The 25,585-nt window shown below is 42.1% G+C and overlaps 1 protein-coding gene across 6 annotated transcripts in view; it reads right to left on the bottom strand.

The window, feature by feature from the left end:
- The window catches only part of tmtc3 (transmembrane O-mannosyltransferase targeting cadherins 3), a 48,240-nt gene that overhangs the window by 15,412 nt on the left and 7,243 nt on the right, over window positions 1-25,585 (bottom strand). For all 6 annotated transcript variants that reach the window (XM_061675880.1, XM_061675881.1, XM_061675877.1 and 3 more), the window contains 8 exons: window positions 23,270-23,488; window positions 18,339-18,438; window positions 16,851-16,966; window positions 14,166-14,338; window positions 9,716-9,968; window positions 8,158-8,306; window positions 2,391-2,511; window positions 2,204-2,315 (listed from right to left, as the gene is read on the bottom strand). In XM_061675880.1, the coding sequence (XP_061531864.1) occupies window positions 2,204-2,315; window positions 2,391-2,511; window positions 8,158-8,306; window positions 9,716-9,968; window positions 14,166-14,338; window positions 16,851-16,966; window positions 18,339-18,438; window positions 23,270-23,488 (1,243 nt within the window). The remainder of the gene's footprint in view (window positions 1-2,203; window positions 2,316-2,390; window positions 2,512-8,157; window positions 8,307-9,715; window positions 9,969-14,165; window positions 14,339-16,850; window positions 16,967-18,338; window positions 18,439-23,269; window positions 23,489-25,585) is intronic.

Raw genomic sequence — 25,585 nt, 5'->3', positions numbered from 1 at the left:
ACAATAGGTAAGCAGCTTGGTGTGTCAAAATCAACTGTGGGAGCAATTATTAGAAAATTGAAGACATTCAAGACCAATGATAATCTCCCTCGATCTGGGGCTCCACGCAAGATATCACCCCATGGGGTCAAAATGATCAGAAGAACGGTGAGCAAAAATCCCAGAACCAAACGCGGGGGACCAAGTGAATTTCCTCCAGAGAGTTGGGACCAAAGTAACAAAGGCTACCATCAGTAACACACTACGCCACCAGATGTGTCCCCCTGCTTAAGCCAGTACATGTCCAGGCCCATCTGAAGTTTGCTAGAGAGCATTTGGATGACCCAGAAGAGGATTGGGAGAATGTCATATGGTCACATGAAACCAAAATAGAACTTTTTGGTAAAAACTCAACTTGGCGTGTTTGGAGGAGACGTCTCTGTTGCCCAGCGACAGCCCCAAAACATCACTGCTCTAGAGGGGATCTGCAGGATCCAATGGGCCAAAATACCAGCAACAGTGTGTTACCTTGTGAAGACTTACAGAAAATGTTTGACCTCTGTCATTACCAACTAAGGGTATATAACAAAGTATTGAGATGAACTTTTGTTATCCTTATACCTATACTTATTTTCCACCATAATTTGCTAATAAATTCTTTAAAAATCAGACAGTAACTTTCTGGATTTTTTCCCCCTCATTTTGCCACGCATAGTTGATGAAAATTGAAAATTAAATGAGAATTACAGGCCTCTCTCATCTTTTTAAGTGGGAGTAAAAAAAAAAAAAAAAAACAACAACTCTGCAACACTACATTAAACAGTGTCCAAATATGGTACAGTTGAGGTGTGTTGATCATGAAACAAGCAAAATAATTCTCAATGGCGACCAGTGTAGTGATGTGGAGGTTACCCTCATTTAAATCAATGAGTGAAAAAGTCAGCTCAGGCCACATAAACTCTAAGTAATGTTTAATATTTGTAATTTTTATGCATCATTGTTTGCCTTCGTTGTTGTCACTGTATAGTTTTTACGTGCAATTTGTGTTCCTGTGCATGGCGGTTGTTTCATGTGTTCCGTTGATATCGGCTATGTGTTCTTTACCTGTACAAAGTACATGGAAATAGAGGGGAAAAAAATTATAATAAAATAAAATTAAAAAAAAAATCGGATCAAGGCAAACAATTTGAATAGAGCACTTAGAACTATACTGTTAAACCAGCCTATGTAGAGCACCCTGGGAAAAAAATAGCCACTGATAACAGTTTCACCAAAGAACACCAAATTGGGTGGACATATCTATAATAGCATGGCACACAAAACAGTCTCAAGGACCAGTGGGGTCGAAACTGAAGAGGAAGTCAGTTGCTGTGGTTTGAAGCAGACCTTTGGGCGAATTCACTCATCAGAATCAGAATCAGAATCATCTTTATTTGCCAAGTATGTCCAAAACACACAAGGAATTTGTCTCCGGTAGTTGGAGCCGCTCTAGTACAACAAACAGTCAATTTACAGAACACTTTGGGGACATAAAGACATTGACAAAAAACAATTGTGCAAAAAGATGCAGAGTCCTCTAGCACTTAGAGCAGTTCGAACGACTAATATTGCAATAGTCCGGTGCAATGACCATTGTGCAAAGGGCGCTGAGACTTCAAGGAGTGTATGCGGTTTAAAGTGACAAGTAGTGCGATCATCTGGGACAATGTCGGTTGTGCAAATGTTACAGATACTCCTCAATCAGTGTGCAAATGGAGCAGATGCTACTCTGGCATGAGTGGCCAGTATATGCAAATAGTGCAGCATGGCGAGACAACTACAGTGAGTGCACAAGTAATAAATAATTGGCCCCACAGAAATGTGACAACGAACTCAAGTCAAAAAATTGCCAGCTTGTTGTAATGGAATTATAGGTTAGGTGTTTAAGAAGTTAAGAAGCTGCCCCTTTACTGCCCCTTTGGAAAATTAGACAAAATGACCCCTTAACACCAGCGATCAACATAAGGATTGGATGCATAAAAATGTCTTAAGGACCTGTGCCTGAAATAGAACAGGAAGTTGGCTATTTTTGTTTGAAGCGGCCATTTTGGGTCAATTTGAGGGATTTGACTAACACCTACTAGGAATTCAACCAAATGGACACCCAATAAAAAGCAGGTATCCGAGACGGTTGCATTTCTATGTTGTTTTTTCCCCCCACTTGTGTTAAAACAAAGTAACTTACCTGGCTGCACAGAGGTGGCCTGCAGAAAATACTGCAGCGCTCTGGCGTAATTGTTCTGGTTCTCCAGCGCATGGCCAACATTGTTCCACAGCTTGGCGTTGTTCTTGTTTACCTGCAAAAAAAAAAAAAAAAATGTTTTTATCAATCAATCAAGAAGTGAGGCGGCATTGCCATCCTCCCGTCTCACCTTCAGAGCAGACATGAACAACGTATATTCTGACTCCCAGTCCCAATTCCTGTTGAAGGTCTTGATGGCGTGTGTGGTCAGCAGCACGCCAATCATCAGCCATGAAATCTTCCTCAGGTACCTTCAAAACAAAGGAAATAAGTCATTATTAATGATGGGAAACCCTCCATCCAACCATTTTCCATAGAGCTTGTCCTCATCAGGGTTACGGGTGAGGCGAAGTCTATGCCAACTGATGTTGGGCAAGATTACCCCCCCGGACTGGTTGCCAGCCGATCGAAGGACACACACAGACAAACTCACATTAACATCACACCTATTGACAATTTCGTAAAACAATTTAACAGGCATGTTTTTGGAATGTGGAAGGAAGCCGGAATACCTTTACAATACCCACATAAGCAGTGGGAGGACAAACTCCACACAAGAGGCCCAGTGCCAAGATTCAAAACAAAGCATACGAAAGTTATTGCAAGTCTGTGTGACCTCTCAGTCGGGTGTTCTTTTTCTTCAGAAGGATATGAAACAAAATAGATTTTATAATTTTTCTTTCATGGAACTGTTCCACATATAAGAGGAGAAAAGTACGCTAGTCTTAAGAATACAGTAGGTCTGCTTTCAAACCAAATTGGACGATTAGGGTTTTCCTGGCCACAGGCTTTTCTCCCTTCATTGCAGATAAAAGAGGACAAATGATGGAATGAACTTCAAATTGTGGAAAAAAAGGTAAATACGATCAGCTCAATGCCTTTCTTTCAAGTGATTTGATCTCTTCCGCCACGCTCCACATGTGCTGAAAGCTCACATGCTCTGATATAACATGAATATCTGAATATAGACATTGATATACATTCAATAGGTACACAATGAGGAGAAAGTTAATGCACAACAACTGTTTTTTGGCCATATCCTGTTCCCAATAGGTGGCACAGCAAAAAGTTATGGAACATGATGTAGGAATCTCCTCAGGGAGAGACACTATTCATATACAGCACTTTGGGTCAAGGTAAGACTTAGGAGAGGCTTGTGTTTTGTGGAGGATCATCAAACTTTGTCACAAAGTTCTGCTCATATGCTATGGTGAAAACTCACAAGTTTGGCAATTTATCTGTCCATTACAACGGTTTCCATCATATGAAGTCCCTCGGAAGGGATTGTTCAGGTAGGAACGCTGGAAATGGCCCAAAGCTCAGAAAAAGCTTTGGGCAACAAACAACAGCAACAAAAGATGGCGCCTACCAGTGTGGCCGCCTCGGTAACGCGCTCTCTAGTATTGTCTTCGTTTTTGTGTTTTTCGTCCGTCTTTGGAGACCTTACACGACTCACTTACACAAGGGGAGACCTGCTAACCATCAAGGAGGTTACTCCGGACTTTCTGTCACCAACTTTCGAAAATCCGCTCAGTTTTTCCCCCGAGTTACTCACCGGAGCGGCGTCCGCGGTTTTCGGCGCATGGATGCGGAAGCGGCGCCACAGAGGAAAACGAGCCGGAATTCAGGTGAAACTCCGCAAGAGAGGACACAGATTGGCCTTCCCGTCGATCCACCTCGCGAATGTACGCTCCCTACCCAACAAAATGGACGAGCTTCATCTTCTGTTAAAGACCAGTAAAGACTTCGGACGTTCCGCGGCCATGTGCTTCACGGAGACCTGGCTTTGCGACGCTGTACCCGATGGCGCCGTCACGCTTCCCGGCTTCAACATTCATCGAGCGGACCGCGACATGGAATCATCGGGAAAAACGAAGGGCGGCGGGATATGCCTCCATATAAACGAAAAATGGTGTACGGACGTCACGGTGCTCAGCACACACTGCAGCCCGCATTTGGAGTCGCTGTTTCTGAACTGTAAACCATTTTACGCGCCACGTGAGTTTGCATCGTTTATACTGGCTGGAGTCTATATCACACCGCAAGCTAACACGAGCGCCGCATTGCTAACGCTCGCCGAACAAGTCAACGAAATTGAAAAAAAACACCCTGACTCACCCCTCATTATTCTCGGGGACTTTAACAAAGCTAAACTCAACCACGAACTCCCGAAATACAAGCAGCACATCGACTGTCCTACCAGGGAAAATAATACTTTAGACCACTGCTACACTACGGTAAAAAACGCATACCGTGCTATACCTCGTGCAGCCCTGGGCTCGTCTGATCACTGCTTAATTCACTTAATACCGACGTACAAGCAAGAACTTAAATGTGCGAAGCCTACAGTGAAAACAGTCAAAAAGTGGACCAATGAAGCAAAGATGGAACTTCAAAGCTGTTTAGACTGCACAGACTGGAGTGTCTTTGAAAATTCAGCTGGCAGCCTGGATGAATATACGGACACTGTCACATCCTATATCAGTTTCTGTGAAGAGGTTTGTGTACCAACAAAATCATTTCGGACATTCAACAACAACAAGCCGTGGTTCACTGCTAAACTTAAGCAGCTTCGCCAAGCTAAGGAAGATGCATATCAGAGCGGGGACAGGGCCCTGTATAATCGAGCTAGAAACCAGCTTACTAAAGAAATTAACATTGCAAAGAGGATCTATGCAGCAAAGTTGGAAAAACAGTTTAGCGCGAACGACTCGAAATCAGTCTGGCGTGCATTCCAATCGCTGACTAATTACAAGCGACGATCCCCCCAAGCTGAGAACAATAGCACACTAGCCAACGACTTGAATACCTTCTATTGCAGATTTGAAAAGGACAGTTTCACTCCACACACCAACCCGGCCGCACCCGCGACCACAACCACACCTCTGACTTCTGCGTTAACCATCCATGAACAGGATGTGAGACGCATCTTCAAACAACAGAAGATTAACAAAGCAACAGGACCGGACCATGTGTCCCCATCCTGCCTCAAAGTCTGCGCGGACCAGCTCGCTCCAGTTTTCACTCAGATCTTTAACAGATCTTTAGAAATGTGCGAAGTTCCATCCTGCTTCAAACGCTCCACCATCATTCCAGTCCCCAAGAAACCTGCAATCTCTAGTCTGAATGACTACAGGCCTGTCGCTTTGACATCTGTGGTCATGAAGTCCTTTGAACGTCTCGTGCTGGACCACCTCAAGAGTGTCACAGGTCCCCTGCTGGACCCCCTGCAGTTTGCCTACCAAGCGAACAGGTCTGCGGATGATGCAGTCAACACGGGACTGCACTTCATCCTAGAACACCTCGACAGTGCAGGGACCTACGTGAGGATCCTGTTCGTGGACTTCAGCTCAGCGTTCAACACCATCATCCCTGAACTCCTTTCAACCAAGCTTCTCCAGCTCAGCGTCTCACCTGCCATCTGCCAGTGGATTTACAGCTTTCTGACGGGCAGGACACAGCAGGTCAGGCTGGGGGAGGCAACCTCATCCACACGCAGCATCAGCACTGGGGCGCCCCAAGGTTGTGTCCTCTCTCCGCTGCTCTTCTCTCTCTACACGAACGACTGCACCTCAGCGAACCCGACTGTCAAGCTCCTGAAGTTTGCAGATGACACCACTGTCATCGGCCTCATCAAGGACGGTGACGAGTCTGCATATCGACAGGAAGCGGAGCGGCTGGAGCTGTGGTGCGGGCGACACAACCTGGAGCTGAACACGCTCAAGACGGTAGAGATGATCGTGGACTTCAGGAGGCATCCTTCGCCACAGCTGCCCCTCACGTTGTCCAGCTGCCTTGTGTCAACCGTCGAGACCTTCAAGTTCCTGGGAATTACAATCTCTCAGGACCTGAAGTGGGCGAACAACATCAACTCCGTCCTCAAAAAGGCCCAGCAGAGGATGTACTTCCTGCGGCTTCTGAGAAAGCACGGCCTGCCACCGGAGCTGCTGAGACAGTTCTACACAGCGGTCATCGAATCGGTCCTGTGTTCTTCCATCACAGTCTGGTTTGGTGCTGCTACAAAAAAGGACAAACTCCGACTGCAACGGACAATCAAAACTGCTGAAAGGATTGTCGGTAACCCCCTACCCACCATTGAGGACTTGCACGCTGCCAGAACTAAGACAAGGGCGTGCAAAATCCTCTCGGACCGTCTGCACCCCGGTCACCAGCTCTTCCAGCTCCTTCCCTCAGGTAGGCGCTACCGATCAACGCAAACTAGAACTAGTAGACATTCCAACAGCTTCTTCCCTCTTGCGATCAACTTCTTAAACACCTAACCTATAATTCCATTACAACAAGCTGGCAATTTTCTGACTTGAGTTCGTTGTCACATTTCTGTGGGGCCAATTATTTATTACTTGTGCACTCACTGTAGTTGTCTCGCCATGCTGCACTATTTGCATATACTGGCCACTCATGCCAGAGTAGCATCTGCTCCATTTGCACACTGATTGAGGAGTATCTGTAACATTTGCACAACCGACATTGTCCCAGATGATCGCACTACTTGTCACTTTAAACCGCATACACTCCTTGAAGTCTCAGCGCCCTTTGCACAATGGTCATTGCACCGGACTATTGCAATATTAGTCGTTCGAACTGCTCTAAGTGCTAGAGGACTCTGCATCTTTTTGCACAATTGTTTTTTGTCAATGTCTTTATGTCCCCAAAGTGTTCTGTAAATTGACTGTTTGTTGTACTAGAGCGGCTCCAACTACCGGAGACAAATTCCTTGTGTGTTTTGGACATACTTGGCAAATAAAGATGATTCTGATTCTGAAAATGGCCCCTTTAAAACAAAATGGATGACGACCAGCAAGTTTAACAGCAAAGGTTCTTACTGATTTCTGCAAATCTTTTCAAGAGGAACATGGGCCCTTCGTGCAAATCATTAAATTGGCAAATTCCATTTTAGTGTCCATCTGCTGAATTCCCGAGGAGGGGATTGTTTAGGTATGAAACCCTGGAACTGGCCAAGATGAAAGAAATATGGCCCTTTCAAACTAAAATGGACAACTACCTGGGTGTTTCACAGCGCAGGTTCTTTGTCGATTCCCATGCCTCTTGTGATGATGAACATGTGTGCCGGATTTCGTGTCAATCACGGGCAATGGTTGCGTATGTTAATATTTTCTAACACTCCAGGGAAGAGTACTGTGCTCCATGGCGATTCATCGAATTTGCCCCGGACCTCTGCTCATACCTTACAGTGAAAACTCATCATCATTATTATTATTATTATTATTATATTCCTCAGAAAACTCACAATCTTGCAATTAATCATCGCCCATCTGTTCAGTACAATTTGTTCCATTGTGGTGGGTGAGTTGGTGAAAAGTATTTTTGTCACGTGCAACCCCTTGGAAAGGGTTAAAACAAAAAAGGCACCTCGAGCCAAAATTGTCGATTATTTTCTCATAGGTCCTGTCACGATGGACCATCAGACCAAATTTAATGCTGATCGATGGAGCTGGTGGCTGTGTATCATTTTTTGTTCCAACCTTTCATGAGAAGTTAGAATGGAAATCCCTCCCAAAAAATAGCACGTTCAAACCAAAATGGCCGATGACCTGATTTATTTTCTGGCATGGGACCTTGAGACTTTGTGATGCATCCTTTCAACGTTGGACCATCCCACCAAATTTATCATTGACCGATGGAGCTTGTGTAAAAATATTTATAGCACGATAGTAAGGAAATTGCCACCCCAAAAACAGCACCTTCAAACCAAAATGGCCAACTGGCTTTCCATTTTTAGGAATGGCCCCCAGAGGATTTCTCGTGTCTTGTCATGGATCAACCCACCGAACTTTGCAATGATTGAAGGATCTGGTGAAGCGGCATGATTTTTTTGTTTCTCCAACAGAGTGTGGCACAACGTTTCGTACACTCACCCTTTGTACGAGACCACCTTGAATCCGTGCGCGACCAACACGCAGAATCCCATGCTGGGTACGTACAGGACCCGCTCAGCGACAACGAACCCCACCGGGAAGAACAGGTTGGACGCGGGAATGAAGGGCAGGACGATCAGAGACAAGGCCTGGAAGTAGACAGGAGAGGGAGACTGAAAAAGAGCTCTACTCATTCAGACATGTTATCGATGTAAAGTGCTATATTTTGATGCCGGATCTGGTGATGGGAATGTTGTGCAACATCCATCCATCCATTTTCTGAGCCGCTTATCCTCACAAGGGTCGCGGGAGTGCTGGAGCTTATCCCAGCTATCATCGGGCAGGAGGCGGGGTACCCCCTGAACTGGTTGCCAGGTTTCCCCCCCAAAATTTGCGCTTTGTAGAATCAGTGTAAACAACAAAATTCACTGAAGTTAATCTTTCGCTCTTAGTTGTGTTCTGTGACGATGTTTGCGGACCACCAAGGGGAGGGGTTGTTACGCAACACATCTTTAATTTAATTTCAGTGTCGTGCTTTTTCCCCATGGCAACGTTTTCAAAAAGTTAATCTAATATGCCATAGTTACATAACCAGCCGGGGTGAAACACTGGGGTGTTCATTTATTCAACTCCATGGGATGGGTCGATGGGGGAGTCCATCCGTAAATTACACTTATGTCAAGTGAAAGTGTTTTTAAAACTAAAAATAATGATTATTATGGTGAGATGCAATAAAAGGGCAAGACACAAGGCAGATGGGACAAAACAAATATGTTGCGTTGCTCCCTGGAACATAAACATGGACGCACAGAACACTGACCAACAACCGCAATATTAACAACCTATTAAATCTGAAGAAGAAGTAGAGAATAAAACCAATTAAACATTTTTTATGAAAGATCATCTTTAAAATTAAATGGCAAAACTATAAAGTGGTGCGGCGCAGCGCCGCAGAATATAAACAAGGATGCAAACAATATTGTGGAGCAACCATTAGTCTACGAGAATGCTCATCATTGTTAAAAATCATAATACAGGAAGTCCTCGAGTTACGACGTACTCGACCTACGACGTTTCGACTTTAAGTCGCCCGTGCCTCGTCCGCCATTTTGTCCCCAGCACCTCGTAACATAAACATGGACATCCATGTTTTGGTGACCACCTGTCAGAATTTACTTGAACACTTATCGTTGTTATCAAAGATGTTATTTCTGCATAACATTAAATATAAATTTTAGACTGCAGACTGGATGGAATTAATATGTTGAGTTTCTCCCAGGAACATAGACACACACAACAGTCTGGAGCGCATACATCAGTCTACAGGAATGCCAATCGCTTGTTTAAGATACCATTTCCGCTTATTGCAAAATCATTTTTAAACCTAAACTGGACGCTCATTGGTGTTAAAGATCTTATAGCCACATAACTGAAAATCATGTTTAAACTTCAGACAGGGTGGAAGTAATAATTTCCATAGTTCGCTGGAACATAAAACATGGACGTGCACAACATTGTGGAGCAACTACACATCCGGGAACGAGACGGTCTGCCTCACCATGACTACCGTCTTGGAGGAGCTGCGTGAGCAGGTAATGCTGTGGTACGCCAGCAGGCCCAGAAGGACGTAGAAGAGCAGCGTGGCCAAGTTGCGCTGGTCCAGGGCAGACTCCACCAAGGGGATGGTGCCCATGGTCCAGTCGCAGCACAACTCTGACGGGTTGAGCAGCAGCCAGGCGTTGACGGGCAGCAGATAGTTGAAGGTCAGCTGGCGGGTTGGCGTCGGGCTGACAGCCGCCGGGTTGTCGAATCTGAAAAAGATGCACTTCTTATGAGCCTGTTTCACACGGAGATCCTAGAAAAGTTGGTGCATCAGAGCCTTAACAGAAGATGTCAAGTACATTTTCTACAGAACTGAGGAAAGCAGGAAATTACCGCATCTGTGTGCTTTTTCACACAGGGACATGGCATCCAACAATCTGGTAAAACCTCAAGTGCCTTTTACACAGAAATCCTGCAAAATGTTATAACTTCATTTGACACAGAACCGGGTAAAGACTGAAATTGCCGCAACCAAGAGCTTTCACACAGCATAACCTGCAATCTATCCATCTCCACCTGCACCTGATGCCAGGTTCAAGCTGCAAGCATGAATAGAATCCTCCTCTTTAAGCACTCTCATTCTGGAAAACAATTGACTACAATCATTGTCTGTTTCACTTAATTTGTCACTATTACCAACTTTAAAGGCTAATCTCAAATGCATCCTTCAGGAAAACATTAAGCACAATACCTTTTTTTCTGTTTTTATTGGCCATTGCTAAATTTGGAGTTAGTTCATTCTGTGTTGGGACATAATCCCTAACATCGCTCTGTCGCTTAATACATTTAACTTTAACATCCGTAAACTAATTAGATAACGATAGGTGTGGATGGTGGATGTGTGGAATGGATCTAGCTGCCAGCGCTGATGGAGTACGTCTATGACGACAGCGACCCCCCTCAGAAAAACTCATCGGATCTGTACGATTCACGGAAATGGTCTATTTTGAGTTCAAAATGGCGAATTTTGCCAAAAGGCGACTGATTTGCATGTATGCAATACACCCCACACAATTTACTGAATGACATCAGCATAAACCAGTAACTTAAATATTAGTGTGTTGCTTGAAGCTACATTGAATCAGCTACTTAGTGCAGACTTGACGTGCCAAATAAGTACTTAAATTTAAATTAGTGCATCATTCTCAAGTATACTTCTCTATAAACTCTTAACAGAAATACAGGGTTGGGAAGGTTACTTTAAAATTGTATTCTGATAGTTACAAGTTACCTTTTAAGAAAATGTAGTTAGTAACTTAATCCATTAACCATAATATTAAAGTAATGTAACTTGATTACTTTCAATAACTTCTGCATTGTTACCCACAATGGCGCCATTTTAGAGTTACAAAGTAACGCGTTACCGGCATCACTGCTTAAAAGTGACAGGACATCTGTCATTTTAGTTTGAAGTCTTTTTGTGTAATTTTTCAGGGGTCCTTCAAACAAAAACCTGTCTAAGGGATTTTGTTCATTTGCTACCAGATTTGAAGCCCGGATACTAAACAGACGGGCGACCCTAAATTGTGAAACATTTGCTTATCATTATTGCGTGTGGGTAGCGCATAGCGCGCAATTTGATGACTCGCTACAAGACAGGAACCCACAAGTGACATGGGTCTCCCAGACTCAAAGAACATGTTTTGGCGACTGGTGCATTTATCCTAATCCTGCCCTCTTAACTAATGTTCCTGTGTTATGGCTCGTCCCTCTTATCCTGTGAATTCAAACCCTATGACAATCCAGAAACAGCTTGAAGATTACAGGCTTAGGACTTGTCGGGCTAATTGTTGAGGAATTTTATCTTGTAAGATGGACGGTTAGATAGCTGGCGGAGGAGCAGACAAACTTTTTAAAACAATGGCAAGTTGATGGAACAGAGGCATAAGGGATGAAAAATAGACATGGCGAGTACTTTCAATCTCACGCTCGCCGCACACCGACGATGCGTCTAAAAATGACTGAACAATCACGAACAAATAACAGTTGGCGACTTACACTTGTCCACCTGGCGATTGACCCTTGCGCACATACCAATTCAACAGAAAAACAGCGACCCAAGGTGGTGTTATTGAGAAACGTTTTGAGATGCCACATATCATTTTATTGAACAACAACAACATAGTGCAATATTCCAGGAAGAAGACGATTTCTATGGCAGCTGTAGCTACCGCAATTTCTCGTGTATAATATGCTCGAGTATAACGCGCATGGCTAAAATCGACTCCAAAAATCAGGGAAACCCTTCTACCTATGTATAATGCCCACCTTCAATTTGCTGCTATCCATGCTTCAAGGATGACATATTATCCCTATTTTATTAGGGTTTTCCCCCCAAAAAATTCTGCTCTGTGTGCATGCATGTTGTCGGTTTCCTGCGATGACCGGGAAAGTAACAGTAAAAGTGCTCCCTTCGGGGTCCACAGCTTTGGATGAATCAAGTCGTTGGTTAATAGTTTTTGTATAGTAAACCGGGCGTTGTTTGTTTCGCCACCGGTTGCTTTGCTGCAAATTGACAGAGACTAGCAGACAGCTACCAGCTACAGGAGTTAGCGAGCTTATGTAACAACGCAGCGTAGCGATCCGAGAAGGAATGCGTTCCGAGTGAAGCCAACTGGAGACTGCGTTGCGGTAGAAATTAAGCGGTAATTTACCAGATACAACCTATAGAGAAAAAGTAGCTAGCGAGTGGCGTTGGGCTGATGTAGCCCATCCCGTCCTTGACCAGGAAGTCCATCCAGATAGATATATGGCGACGCCCGTGAGGACATAGTGATTCTTAGGTGAGCAGCAAAGATTTTCCACATTATACATACAATTGTAACATTAGACATCATATTGGAATGAAAGTACTGTGGTGGTGGGTTGACCTAATTCCCCTGCGGAACTATGGGCGGATTAATGTGTTCCACACTTTGTTTTTTAGTGTGCTAGACTACTTTCAGTTAGTTGTCTTCCGTGTATTTTCCCCAAACGTTATTTAACTCGACAATTTTTTTAAATTTTTTTTGTAACTTGGAAGATATACTCATTGAAGTGGCGGTACACTAGATGTATTGCTCTGCAGACTGCGCATCACTTCAGTGGAATTTGGTCGAGTTGCTTGGTGTGTGGTGGGCCTAAATGAGCAGGTCCAGGCCGACTACGCTGGTGGGGGCGAGAAAAGCCATGGGAAGTTAGCCCACGTCATTAAAATAAAATAAAAACAGGAGTTACATAAAGCATTGCATAACTTCAAATCAATTAAGACACGTTTATGTAATCATGTAATATTGCAATGGTTATATCCCGCTGCCCTTTAGTTATCGTCGCTATGCAAAAACAGTCATAATTTTTGTTTTTGGATGCTTTTGGTCTTATGTCAACACACAAACTGGATCATTCTTCAGTTTTCCAATTTGTTAAATTAGAGGAATCTATAGTTAGTGATTCCCAACCACTGTGCTGCTGTAATGATCCAATTTCACTTCATTGGTCTGAAAGAAATTTACATTATTTACAACAAATAGTATCTTTGGTCACTGATGGTGTCGTAGTAAACTTGACAGACTTTTGTGGAGGCAGCATTTGTTCAATTCCCAGTCAGTGACAGTGTGAATATGAGTGTGAATGGTTGCATGCCTCTGTATGTCCTGTGATTGCAAGGCAATAGCCCAGGGTGTGGTCTGCCTTCCGCTCCCTTTGACCCTTTACCTGATAAGCGGTAGAGAAAAGGGATGGCTGTATATATCTTTGTTCATCTATAACTGCGAATATAGTGACCGGAAGAACAATAGATGGCAGAAGGTCCAATTAACCCGTGTACCCACCTGTTACCATTTATACAAGAACATAATTATTTCAGTATACAGTGACCACCCGCTATATTGCGTTTCATCTATTGCCCACTATATGGCAGATTTTTCTTTTAAACATACCCATTGGTTTGTTGAAATATGTTTTCAATGTGATTAAAAAGTGTGTTTGAATAAATTTCAATGTGATGAATAGTGTGTGGCTTTAGTTTGGGACAAACCATAAAACATTGTTATGGGTACATTGTGATGACATATTTTCTATACATTTTATGCTTGCAATTTTTATTGTGTTCTCAAATACAAGGTGGTTAAAAAGTCTGCTTTAATAACTTGCAATAATGTATTCAAGCATATGAGAGGGGCATTTTAAGGCTCATAAAAAAAATAAAAATACATCTCTTTATCTGATCTCTCTATATCATGAATTTTCACCTATCACAGCTGGGTCTGGAACATAACTCACATGATAAAGGGAGGAATTACTGTATACTGTATTCCTTTTGTGACATTTTTGTTTCGTGGTATATATGCTGCTGCAGATTTTTGAGAGGAAAAAATTGCCTTGGCTCCATAAAGATTGGGAAACACTAGGTTTAAAGTACAGTCTACCTGGTGAAGACGGGCAGCTGCGATTGGATGACCTGGACGCGCACGATGACGAGTAGCAGCGTGCTGATGACCAGCACGATGAGCTTCAGCAGCATCTGGAGGACAGCGTACGGGAAGGCGCCCTTGCCCCGCAAAGCCTGCCGCAGCGTGTCCAGCAACATGGGTAAGGTGAACTGGGAGAGCATCGAAAATAGGTTTTCATTAAAATGTGAGATAATTCAAGACATTTTCCATTAATTTAGTCAACAATAAAATATATTTAAAGATTATTATGAACATTAATTACAATTTCATGGCCATTTTATTTATGTATTATATTATGTATATGCATTCATGTATATCATGCCTGATTTATATATATTCCATGATCTGTTTTATACAATTCCAATGAAGTTGGGACGTTGTGTAAAATGTACATAAAAACAGAATACAATAATTTGCAAATTCTCTTCAACCTATATTCAAATGACAAAATATTTCATGTCAAACTGATGAATGCCATTTTTTTTTGCATTCCATATTCTCTCATTTTAAATTTGATGACTGCAACACATTCCAAGAAGCTGGGACAGGGGGAAGAAAATACTGGAAAAGTCGGGTAATGCTAAAAAAACACCAGTTTGGAACTTTGGGTAGAAAAGAAGTATCCCCGAAATGCTCAGTGCTGCACAAGCAAGGATGGGGCGAAGTTCACCACTTTGTGAACAACTGTATGAGCAAATAGTCCAACAGTTTAAAAAGACCTTTTCTCAACATGCAATTTCGAAAAATTTTGGGATTTGATCAACTACGGTACAAAGTATCATCAAAAGATTCAGAGAATCAGTAAGGGCATAATCAACCAAGAGATTGTTGTCAAGCTTACAATAGACGGTGCTTTATTGGGTCTTACGACTTCAGGTATCTAAGCATCAAGTACAATTAAATGTGTCACACCAAACTTCATATTTGCACACATTAGCTTTATAAGTAGGTGCAGAGGTTTTAGCCAAATCCATACAGTAGGTCCTGAGAAATAGAATTACTAGTGAAATCACATAACTCTATTACAAAGTTCCTGTTACCATGGCAAACAATACTGACATTTTTATATACAGCGGCTGAAAGAAGTATTTAACGTCACCATTTTTCTCACTAAATATATTTTTAAAGGTGCTATTGACATTAAATTTTCCCCAGATGTTGGAAACAACCCAAGTCATCCACACAGACAAAGAAAGTAGAACAAATAAGAGAAGAAATTAAGTTGTCTGTAATAATATGAAATGACACAGGGAAAATTTATTGAGTGCATGAAGAAAGGGAGGTCCAAAAAGGCATGGAAAGCCAAAACAACACCTATAATCTATCAATAATCAAACAGCAATCCAGCCTCTTGTCAGTGCAAATGAATATCAGCTGGTTCAGTCGTAATTGATGGCATTCAAAAAGGGCTCATTGCCAACGTGTGAGTAAAGACACATCCCATGATGGGCAAGAGCAAAGAGCTGTCTCAAGACCATCGCAAACTAACTGTTGCAAAACATAACGATGGCATTGGTTACAAGTGCATATCTAAACTTCTGAATGTTCCAGTGAGCACGCTTGTTCCATAATACATAAGTGGAAAGCCAATCATAATAATTAATTTCGGATCTTATTTGTTTTACTTTCTCTTTATGAATAGATTACTTGGGTTCTTTCCTACATCTGGTGAAATTTTCAATAATTTTCAATAACACCTTTGGAAATATATTTAATGAGAAAAATGGGGACGTGTTAAATACTTATTTCAGCCACTGTATCTTGCAGCAAGCATGTGATGTATGTTCTTCTGTCTTCCCTGAGCGTCTTTTAAGCTGTTTAATGATACCCCATTTGGAGTTTACTGTAAAACTAAAAACAAAACAAAACGAAAAACGCATTGTACATTTAAATAAAAGACATCTTTTTCGCGATCGCTAGCTTAATGCTTACACTCAATGGAATACCCTATTGACAGGCTAGCTAAAATTTGCATTCACGGGTTGGATTTAACTTCAAATAAACAAGTGTAATAAAGTCCTATTGCAACGTTTTTCTGCTAGTCTTTTTTCAAGCTTACAGAAACATGTAGTTCCATGCATGCATTGCACCATACTGCCCTCTAAGAGGCCAAAGAAAACTTCCAGTCGCAGTTTCTGGCAGGGTATATTTTAGCGTAACACCCGGAAAATTTGCATGCACTCTTTCCCAGAATGCCTTTCTATATTTAAAATTACTGTTACCGCGTTTTGACTGTGTCAGACAGGGTTTCGTAGTTAAAGTGGTGTTGTTTCCAGTAGATTATAGTTAAATTGGTGTTGTTTACTGCTGCTCTTGGTGGCAATCTGGCACCCTTACTCAGAATAGCTAGTGTAACCACTTGAGGCCAGTATTTGTGTGAATGCCAGCCGATCCATGTGACGCGTATGCTGCGTAAACTCTGCAATGACGCCATCGATTCAAATAGAATAGCGCAGGGAATCGCTACAAAATTCAGCTAACGTATCATAAACTTTGGAACCGCTTCCCACTGATTCTCAACTGAATTAAATAATAGGGACTTTAATAAATTTGTTATTTCACAATCTATTTGTCCTTTACATTTATTTACTTTTAGCGCAAACAACCATCCGTATCCATAAACGCGTTTGATGGTTTATTCAGCTTTATTTGAGTCCTTACCCCTTGCGCCACAAACACCTCGTAGACGCAGCAGACACCAACCACAGTGATTCCTTGCTCTTTGCACAGCGTCGCTGCCGCCACCAGTACGACAGTCACAGCAATGGGAGCCCACACTAAAAAACACACAACAAGAACGGTCGCAGGAGAACACCGAGCACTGAGTGAAGAAATAGACTGCTCCATTAGCCACGATTGGCTAATTGCCACTTATGCTTGTCACTTGTGTTGTTCAAGTGCATGGTTTGGGTTGAAAACGTTTTGGTAAACCTCTGATCTACGATCTTAATAGCCAAAGGGAGGTTAAGGATTTCCATCATGTAATAAGGTTCTTACATAAGCGTCACAAATGACCTGATGATAGATGATATATAGTAGATGTAACTGACATAAGGAGCTTCTGAGCTTTTACGATAAAATTTGTTTTTTACTTTTCCAAAATGCGAAAATTTTAACCTTTCAATGTGATCTTTAAAATATACTTTTGGGCTAAAAATTGTGGTACCTTGACTTACACGTGCCTCAACTTAAAGGTTTTTTTGAGCTACCAGCGAGTTCTCATTTTTTTGCTTTGTGTTGCGAGCCAAAATTTTTGTTATAAGCAATGTTCACATATGCTGCAGCGTGAGTGAATTGGGGGGGGGAAAAAAAAAAAAAAGAAGGGAACCAAACTTCCCGATGCACTTTCAGCCGTTAACTGAACGGGACAAACAGTCAAATGCACAAGCAGAACATGAAAACATTTGCAAGGTGTTTTTATTTTGAGCTACAGTAGCCCAAAACTCATACCCAGAATCTTGTACGCAGACCTCGTTCCTGACATCACTCACATCACACATACAACACTACAGTTGTTGTGACTATTGTCTTGTCTCAACATACGGCAAAAACACTTTATAAAAACATTTCATTTACATTCTATTAGTATGTTTTTATACAATATGGTTCCATATTTTGGCTATTTAGACCTCCATAGAGTGACTCTCTAACATGGACTTAGTATAAAAGTGTCCATTTCATTTCCCAAATTTGTTCTGTCACAAGTGCATGATGTCACACTACTGCAATAAAATATTCCAATACCACCACATCCAGTCTTTTACAATCACTGGACTTTATCTTGTTACCTCAAATGCGACCGGATACACTCATTGCCGTAGCGACGACAACAACAATGGATCGCGCCGCGTGTTTGTAAGAACAAAATGGGGGAAAACGTGTGCTGGTGGCTCACCGGTGCTCGGGAAAGGACGTTCATTCAAGGATTGAAAATTTATTTGACATTTGAGTAAATTGAGTTATGAGACTGGTCACGGAATGAATTAAACCCGTTAGTCTAGGTACCTTTTTATTTAACATTCTGAACACACACCCGAAGGTAAAAATAACAACTGCTGTATTCTATATAAACTAAAATAAAGAACAACTGATCAGCCTTTGAAGAGCCCCCATGACAAGACAAAAAAAACAAAAACAAAAAAAACATACCTATGGAGTGGTCGGCGCCTGTTGATTTGGTATAGGCCAGGAATGCAGCCAGGAGGAAGATTGACGACAGGAGTTCAGCTCTGCCGACCACACCAGTCACCTGTTAGGGGGGGAAGAGAATCTGTATGGCTGACAGTCGTACTTGCTTTTTGGTGGACAGCAACGATATTGTGTTGGCAAGCCAGCCTGAATGAGTGCCAGTCTGAAGCCAGGATAAATAAAGAGGGTTGGAGTTAGGAAGGACAGCAGTCCGTAAAAACCTGTGGCAAAAACTTATATGAAAATTAGCCTTTGGAAAAGGTCCATTCAAAATGAGGAATAAGTGAGTCTCCGGTGTTAAAACTCCACACTGCTGTGTTCCGGCTGTCCACCATTTCCTTTCACACAGGCAACATTCAATGCCTTTCTTACACCTCTGATACTGTCACCATTGTTGTGTACAACACAGAACAGCAATGTGAAACATTGCATCTTTTACACATAGTGTGAAAGCCTCTTTCACACACAGCTCACGCCACATTTCACACTCGTTTTCTGGCTATTGCCATTCACACAGGCACAGTCCTGCTTGTTGACTTCATCCCTGTGATCCGTGTCTCTACCTTTCACCAACACACAGCCACATGTCAAAAGCCGACTTTTGACTGGTAGTTTGAAAGGCTTCACATTGGGGAAAGACTGAAAAAAATATGAAAACAGCTCTTTGGTGCTGTACAGGCTGCTTTCCAAAGCTTCACACACAGCCACGCGTGAAAAGCCGACGTTTGACAGGCAGTTTGAAAGGATGGTCTTCTACTGGCCGTTTGGCACACACACACGAGTTGATCTGTCTCTATAAAAGCATAAAATAAAAGGAAGGTTTCACATTGGGGAAAGACTGAAAAAAAATATGAAAACAGGTCTTTGGTGCTGTGCAGGCTGCTTTCCAAAGCTTCACACACAGCCACACGTGAAAAGCCGACGTTTGACAGGCAGTTTGAAAGGATGGTCTTCTACTGGCCGTTTGGCACACACACACAAGTTGATCTGTCTCTATAAAAGCATAAAATAAAAGGAAGGTTTCACATTGGGGAAAGACTGAAAAAAAATATGAAAACAGCTCTTTGGTGCTGTGCAGGCTGCTTTCCAAAGCTTCACACACAGCCACACGTGAAAAGCCGACGTTTGACAGGCAGTTTGAACGGATGGTCTTCTACTGGCCGTTTGGCGCACACACAAGTTGATCTGGCTCTATAAAAGCATAAAATAAAAGGAATGTTTCACTTGGGGAAAGACTGAAAAAAAATATGAAAACATCTCTTTAATCCTGTACAGGATGCTTTACAAAGCTTCATATGGTAACATCAAAGCCTCCAGGGTGTGTAATAGAGAGACACTGATTTGAACACGTCTAGTGAAAGACTACACGCATGCACGTTGCAAGGACAGCCTTTGAAACATCCTAGGGTGACGTACCAAAGTGTGGAACAGGACATGTGACAGGATATCAACTTTAACACCCCTTGCTCTGTAGGCATTGAAAATGGTCCAAAAAGCTGGTAAAATGTGGCATTGTAGTCACCGGACTATTGCAATATTAGTCATTCGAACTGCTGTAAGTGCTAGAGGACTCTGCATCTTTTTGCACAATTGTCCAAAAAAAAAAAAAAAAAAAAAAAAGTAGCGGCATTACCAGATAACTAGCAACCCTTTACTGCTCAGTGACTGTTTTTTTTGTCAATGTCTTTCTCTCTCCAAAGTGTTCTGTAAATTGACTGTCTGTTGTCGTACTAGAGCGGCTCCAACTACCGGAGACAAATTCCTTGTGTGTTTTGGACATACTTGGCAAATAAAGATGATTCTGATTTTTAGGGAAAATAAGCCTTAAACTCATACTCGATTTTTTTATCGATTTTCTGACTTTACTCAAGTTTTGCTATTTCCTTGTAGGTAATGCTTTATTTCTCCTGACACCAAAATAAGTCTTTTTCACACCATTAACTTGCATCACCTTTCGCGTCGCTGTGTTTCGGTTAAAGGTACAGACTGGAACTGATTAATGGCATGTTCATTCAATTCAACAGGGAAAGGTGATTTGCGATATGAGTGTTTTGAGCAGTACTAATTAGGCTCGTAAGTGAAGGCACCACTGTAAGTACTACTTCCCATCCTTAAAACAGACATGCAAACACCAAAGCCATGAAAAAGGTGAAGAAAAAAAAAAACATTTTAGGGGAGGATTGGGGATTTTTTATTTTAACATAAATTAAGCAATCTGGAAGACTTGAAAGAGTACAATAAGGCAAAAAAAATAATAATCTTCACACAGAAAAACTCATTTACACTGCTCAAGTACATGTTGTTGTACAAATTTAAGATTAAAATTAAATTTGCCACATTTCTTTGCTTTTTTGTTCTGGCCTCCAACTTTAGCCAGGCCCATCTCCACCTGCACACGGTGGCTGCTTCAACCTGTGCCACATGAATAGCATTGTCCTCTTTAAGCACTCTCATTCTGGAAAATAATTTATTCAAATCATTTTCTGTTTCACTTCACTTTTCACTATTACCAAAGGCTAATCCCAAATGCATCCTCCAGGAAAATATTACGGACATTATTTTTCTGTTTTTAATGGCCATTTCTGAATTTGAAGTTAGTTCATTCTGTGTTGTGACATAATCCTTAACAGTGCTCCGTCGCTTAATACATTTAACATGAACATCAGTAAACTAATTAGATAATTGTAGCCCTGTTTCCTAATGAATACAAAATGTACTAGTGGATCAGCTCTTGTTGCCGATGTTACGTGTGCTTCGCGGTTCCGCTGGGACCACAACGAGGGTCCCGACCTGCAGCACCTTAACGTGAAAATACAAAAGACCAGCGCAACAAATACCAAACTGGCTGATCTGATGAGCAAAAACGTAAGAGTAGCAACATTTTAATGTAGCAACATTTTAATGCTTAAAAATTGTTTTAAGCAAGTGGATGTCCGCTCCAGAGGTGGGTAGAGTAGCCAAACACTGTCCTCAAGTAAGAGTACTGTTACTTGACAATAAAGTGACTCAAGTAAAAGTAAATAGTAGTCCCCCAAAAAATCCTCATCAAAAACATAGTTTATCATGTGTCAAATATTTGTATTTGACTGATTTTAATTCCATCGTCATTTGGCTTGTCTTTTTGCCATCCACATCGACAAAAAACAGTGCGACTATGTGGCCCATTGGGATAAAATGATGTTGCGGAGAAGGACACACAAGGCAGCCATTGTGCGTGCACTTATCACAAGCAACAAATGATCCTTTTTAGGGAGATGCTAGAAGACGATAACCGGCTCACGGAAAGCTGGTTTGTCAGGCAAAATGTTTGACATTGAAGGAAGGAGCGGAAGATTTGCTTTCATTTGTTTGTGTATGCAGGTCAATGTAAGAGAGGATCAAATACCAAAGTCCTAATTGAAGGTAGGTGGGGTGAAGATGGACCACCCCCTTTTACAGGTGAACAATCCCTCTCGTGTTGAAACAGTATACTGAAGGTTTTGGGTTTCGAGTGACAGCAGTATTTGAGCTTGAATGACAGTTTTCAGTTCAGCTAATATGCATTATAACCAGTGTTGGGGAGTAACTAATTACATGTAACTAGATTATGTAATTTAATTACAAAATGAATGTAATTTTAATCTATGACATGACTGGGAGAAAATGTGTAATTAAATTAAAGTTGCTTTGAACATTTCCATGATTACCATATTCATTACATTTGAAAAATAGCCACAAAAGCTCTCTCTTTTTTCTATATCACTTCCTCCTCCTAAAGTTAATGCTTGTGATTGGCTCTCACTGGTCATTTGCCATTCTGCTGTAGTCGTAAACCAGATCGTTTCTAAACCGAGGTTCCACTGTCTTTTGAGAAAGTAATTGAAATAGTTACACTGCTATGACATTGTCAACGGGGTAACTTGTAACCAACTCCTTTTCCAAATTAATCTTCTCTGATAATAACCACCCATACACCCAGATTCTCCACCAATGTCTTAACCAGCTAGGGTGGGTGATGATCCAGAGCCACTTTCAGGGGACGACTAGAGTTCGGAATTCCCATTTCTGAAAGCGTGCTTGGAGCAAGCCCTTGGTAATTTGTCACAATTCAGCTAATATACATAATGACCACCTCCACATCGAGATTCTCTGCCCATGACTTGATTAGGTAAGCTGAGTGAAGATCCAGAGCCACTTTCAAGCAACAGCTGCTATCCAGGGTGTCTTTTTCTGAAGTTTGTGAGCAAGCCCTTCTGAATTAGTGATGTCACAATTCAGATAATTAACATCATAACCACCCCGACACACAGTTTTTCTGCCCATGACTTGTTAGGCTAGGCTGGGTGAAGATCCAGAGATGCTAACTTTCGCTAACAACCCAAACTAAACTTAGCTCCTCCCTGACATACAGTCGTGTTGTATCACTTCAGCGTAGTTCTTTGAAACCATTCTACTACTTCCCTATTCTGTGCTCTGGCGCCATCTTGTAGCACTTGCAATTGTTTTTAAATGTATGTCAATCATATGGTTATGAAAATGCTTAAAATTAAGTGGTTCTCACAAGGGGAAGAGGGTTTGGACAATAAAACTATATAACTATAAAACACTTTGAGTCGAACAAATGATCAAATAATAGTAAAGCCTTTGATTTTTGTTGTTTTTTTATTTAATTGACCTGTTTTGGTCCGCTTTTTTGCGGACAAACTTCTTGTTCAGAGTAAAATATTTTGCAAATATCAGATCTCGAGTCACTGTCAAAACTATGTTATGCCATAGTCATGCTGTACGTCCACAAAAAATGGTGCGACCAAATCATGTGCCAACTTTTTCAGTTGGTCGCACCAGTGCTACTAGTGCAGAATTTAGTGTAGAGAACTGTGATAGATAAAATGTGACAATAGAGATCCACTCACGGCTTCCGTGTGGATGGGGTGGACGGCGAAGAGCAGCGCCGCCACCAGGCCAGAGGTACGGTCCAGGAAAAGGCGGCACACGCGCAGGAAAAGCAAGCAGGCAACGGCGTGTAGGGCCACATTGAGGAGATGGTAGGAGGCCGGGCTCAGCTCGCTTAGCAGGTAGTTGAGGCGAAAGGTGAGCACCGTCAGCGGCCGATAGGACTTGTGGCTGCGCTCCTGGAACGGGGACACGGAAGATGGGATATCAGTGGTCTTCAAACTGGGAGTAGTGTTACTTTATTTTAGAGTTATTTAGTTTTGAATGCCACAAGTTGACAATATCACTCTGCAAAGGCCAATCTTACCCGTCTAGTGTCTCCAAAGGCAGGGTACTTTAGCTTTTTTTCTTTTAACCTCTATTTACAGTGGGTACGGAAAGTATTCAGACCCCCTTAAATGTTTCACTCTTTGTTATATTACAGCCATTTGCTAAAATTATTTAAGGTATTGCCCCCCCTCAATGTACACACAGTACCCCATTGACAGAAAAAAACGGAATTGTTGAAGTTTTTGCAGATTTATTATAAAGGAAAAACTGAAATATCACACAGCCATGGGTATTCAGACCCTTTGCCCAGCTGTTCCTTTGGGATACAGAAGATGAGGACTTTGATGGATTTGTGGATGAGGGTTGATAAAAAAATAACGTGAGTACATTGTTAAATACTTCAATAAAGTACAACCGAACTCAGTTTTGCTCCTGCTGCCTTTTTAAAAAACATTGTTTTAGTGTGCATGCATGCTACCGTATGTTTTAAGCAAGCGTATGTTTTAGCATGAGTGCGCCCAATAATACGGTGCGCCCTATGTACGTGTTAAATACGTAACTGAGACTGTGCCTTTTAATACGGTGCACCTTATGGTCGTGAAAATACGGTAAGACCTTACAGCTCACAGTGCATGTCAGAGCAAATGAGAATCATGAGGTCAAAGGAACTGCCTGAAGAGCTCAGAGACAGAATTGTGGCAAGGCACAGATCTGGCCAAGGTTACCAAAATAATTCTGCTGCACTTAAGGTTCCTAAGAGCACAGTGGCCTCCATAATCCATAAATGGAAGACGTTTGGGACGATCAGAACCCTTCCTAGAGCTGGCCGTCCAGCCAAACTGAGCAATCGCGGGAGAAGAGCCTTGGTGAGAGAGGTGTGGCTGAGCTCCAGAGATGCAGTGGGGATATGGGGGAAAGTTCTAGAAAGTCAACAATCACTGCAGCCCTCCACCAGTCGGGGCTTTATGGCAAAGTGGCCCGATGGAAGCCTATCCTCGGTGCAAGACACATGAAAGCCTGCATGGAGTTTGCTAAAAAAGACGTGAAGGACTCCAAGATGGTGAGAAATAAGATTCTCTGGTCTGATGAGAACAAGATAGAACTTTTGGGCCTTAATTCTAAGAGTTATCTGTGGAGAAAACCATGCACTGCTCATCACCTGTCCAATACAGTCCCAACAGTGAAGCATGGTGATGGCAGCATCATGCTGTGGGGGTGTTTTTCAGCTGCAGGGACAGGACGACTGGTTGGAATCAAACAGAAGATGAATGCGGCCAAGTCAAGGGATATCCTGGACGAAAACCTTCTCCACAGTGCTCAGGACTTCAGACTGGGCAGAAAGTTCACCTTCCAACAAGACAATGACCCTTAGCAAACAGCTACAATAACAAAGAAGTGGCTTCAGAACAAGTGCGTGACTGTTCTTGAATGGCTCAGCAAGAGCAACCTGACAGAACTGGAGAGGATCTGCAAGGAGGAATGGCAGAGGATCCCCAATTCCAGGTGTGTAAAACTTGCTGCATCATTCCCAAAAACACTTATGGTTCTATTAGCTCAAAAGGGTGCTTCTACGAAATACTGAGCCAAGGGTCTGACACTTATGGCTGTGTGATATTTCAGTTTTTCTTTTTTAATTAATCTGCAAAAATTTCAACAATTCCGTTTTTTTGTTCCCCGTCAATATGGGGTGTTGTGTGTACATTAATGAGGGGAAAAAAATAACAAATGATTTTAGCAAATGGCTGCAATATAATTTGATTTTACGCCGATATGATCAGTGTGATCGGAATCGGCCGATAATTAGCATTTTATGCTGATCAGCTTTTCATGTCATAATTCGCCAATCCGATCAATGACGTCATCGATCGGCTCCGCACAAGACATTTAACTCCGCTTCTTTGTGGCATATGAATCCAAAAGCTACGGTAGTTTATATTTAGCCTTGTCATGTGTCTTGTGCCGCAGTACTGTAACTATCTGAAGGCCAATAAAGTTTTTTCAATCTT

This window comes from Phycodurus eques, chromosome 5 (assembly GCF_024500275.1).
Source record: "Phycodurus eques isolate BA_2022a chromosome 5, UOR_Pequ_1.1, whole genome shotgun sequence".
NCBI lineage: Eukaryota > Metazoa > Chordata > Actinopteri > Syngnathiformes > Syngnathidae > Phycodurus > Phycodurus eques.
The sequence above is the reverse complement of the archived record's forward strand: the minus strand, read 5'-3'. Positions and strand labels throughout refer to the sequence as shown.